This window comes from Poecilia reticulata, linkage group LG4 (assembly GCF_000633615.1).
Source record: "Poecilia reticulata strain Guanapo linkage group LG4, Guppy_female_1.0+MT, whole genome shotgun sequence".
Classification (NCBI taxonomy): domain Eukaryota; kingdom Metazoa; phylum Chordata; class Actinopteri; order Cyprinodontiformes; family Poeciliidae; genus Poecilia; species Poecilia reticulata.
In genome coordinates this window covers 5416241-5416880 of record NC_024334.1, presented here as the reverse complement: position 1 = coordinate 5416880, position 640 = coordinate 5416241, and the positions used below count along the sequence as shown (strand labels likewise).

Sequence of the window (640 nt, the reverse complement as noted above, 5' to 3'; positions counted from 1 at the left end):
GATGGATGAACGGATGGATGGATGGATGAACTGATGGATGAACTGATGGATGAACTGATGGATGGATGAACGGATGGATGGATGGATGATGGATGGATGGGGTAAACGGACGGTCAGGACTCTTCCTCTCTCCAAGCCCCGCCCCCTCCAGCTGTCTCATGCTTCCTGCATGCTCCCACCGTCAGCCACTCACAGTAGAGAATGGGGTCTACTGTGATGTCATACTGTGATGTCATCGCAGTAGACCCCGCCTCCAGGCTCCTCATCTTCCTCATGGTTCTTGCCAGGAACGCCAGCCTCCATCTGCTCTCTGAAGCGCTCAGACAGGTGCAGCTCCTCTTCCTCCTCTTCCTCCTGCCCCAGAATGGCTGCCCCCCTCTATCACCGGCCCCTCAATACCGGGCCTCCAGGTGAGGCCAGAACCCTTTACTCCCCCTCCTCACCTGTATTCCACCTGGTCATTGCCATGCTGGGCGGACAACATACCTGAAGCCAACCACTCACCCGTTGGGCCGTCGTTTAGACGTAGCTCCTCCCACTGTCGCCACTAGCCCCTCCCACTGTCACCGTTAGCTCCTCCCACTGTCACCGTTAGCTCCTCCCACTGTCGCCGCTAGCCCCTCCCACTGTCACCGTTAGC

The 640-nt window shown here is 58.0% G+C and overlaps 1 protein-coding gene across 1 annotated transcript in view; it reads left to right on the top strand.

The window, feature by feature from the left end:
* The window catches only part of nfia (nuclear factor I/A), a 70722-nt gene that overhangs the window by 53457 nt on the left and 16625 nt on the right, over positions 1–640 (top strand). The window contains 1 exon segment of the mRNA XM_008406504.2: positions 288–484. Coding sequence (XP_008404726.2) covers positions 288–484 — 197 coding nt within the window.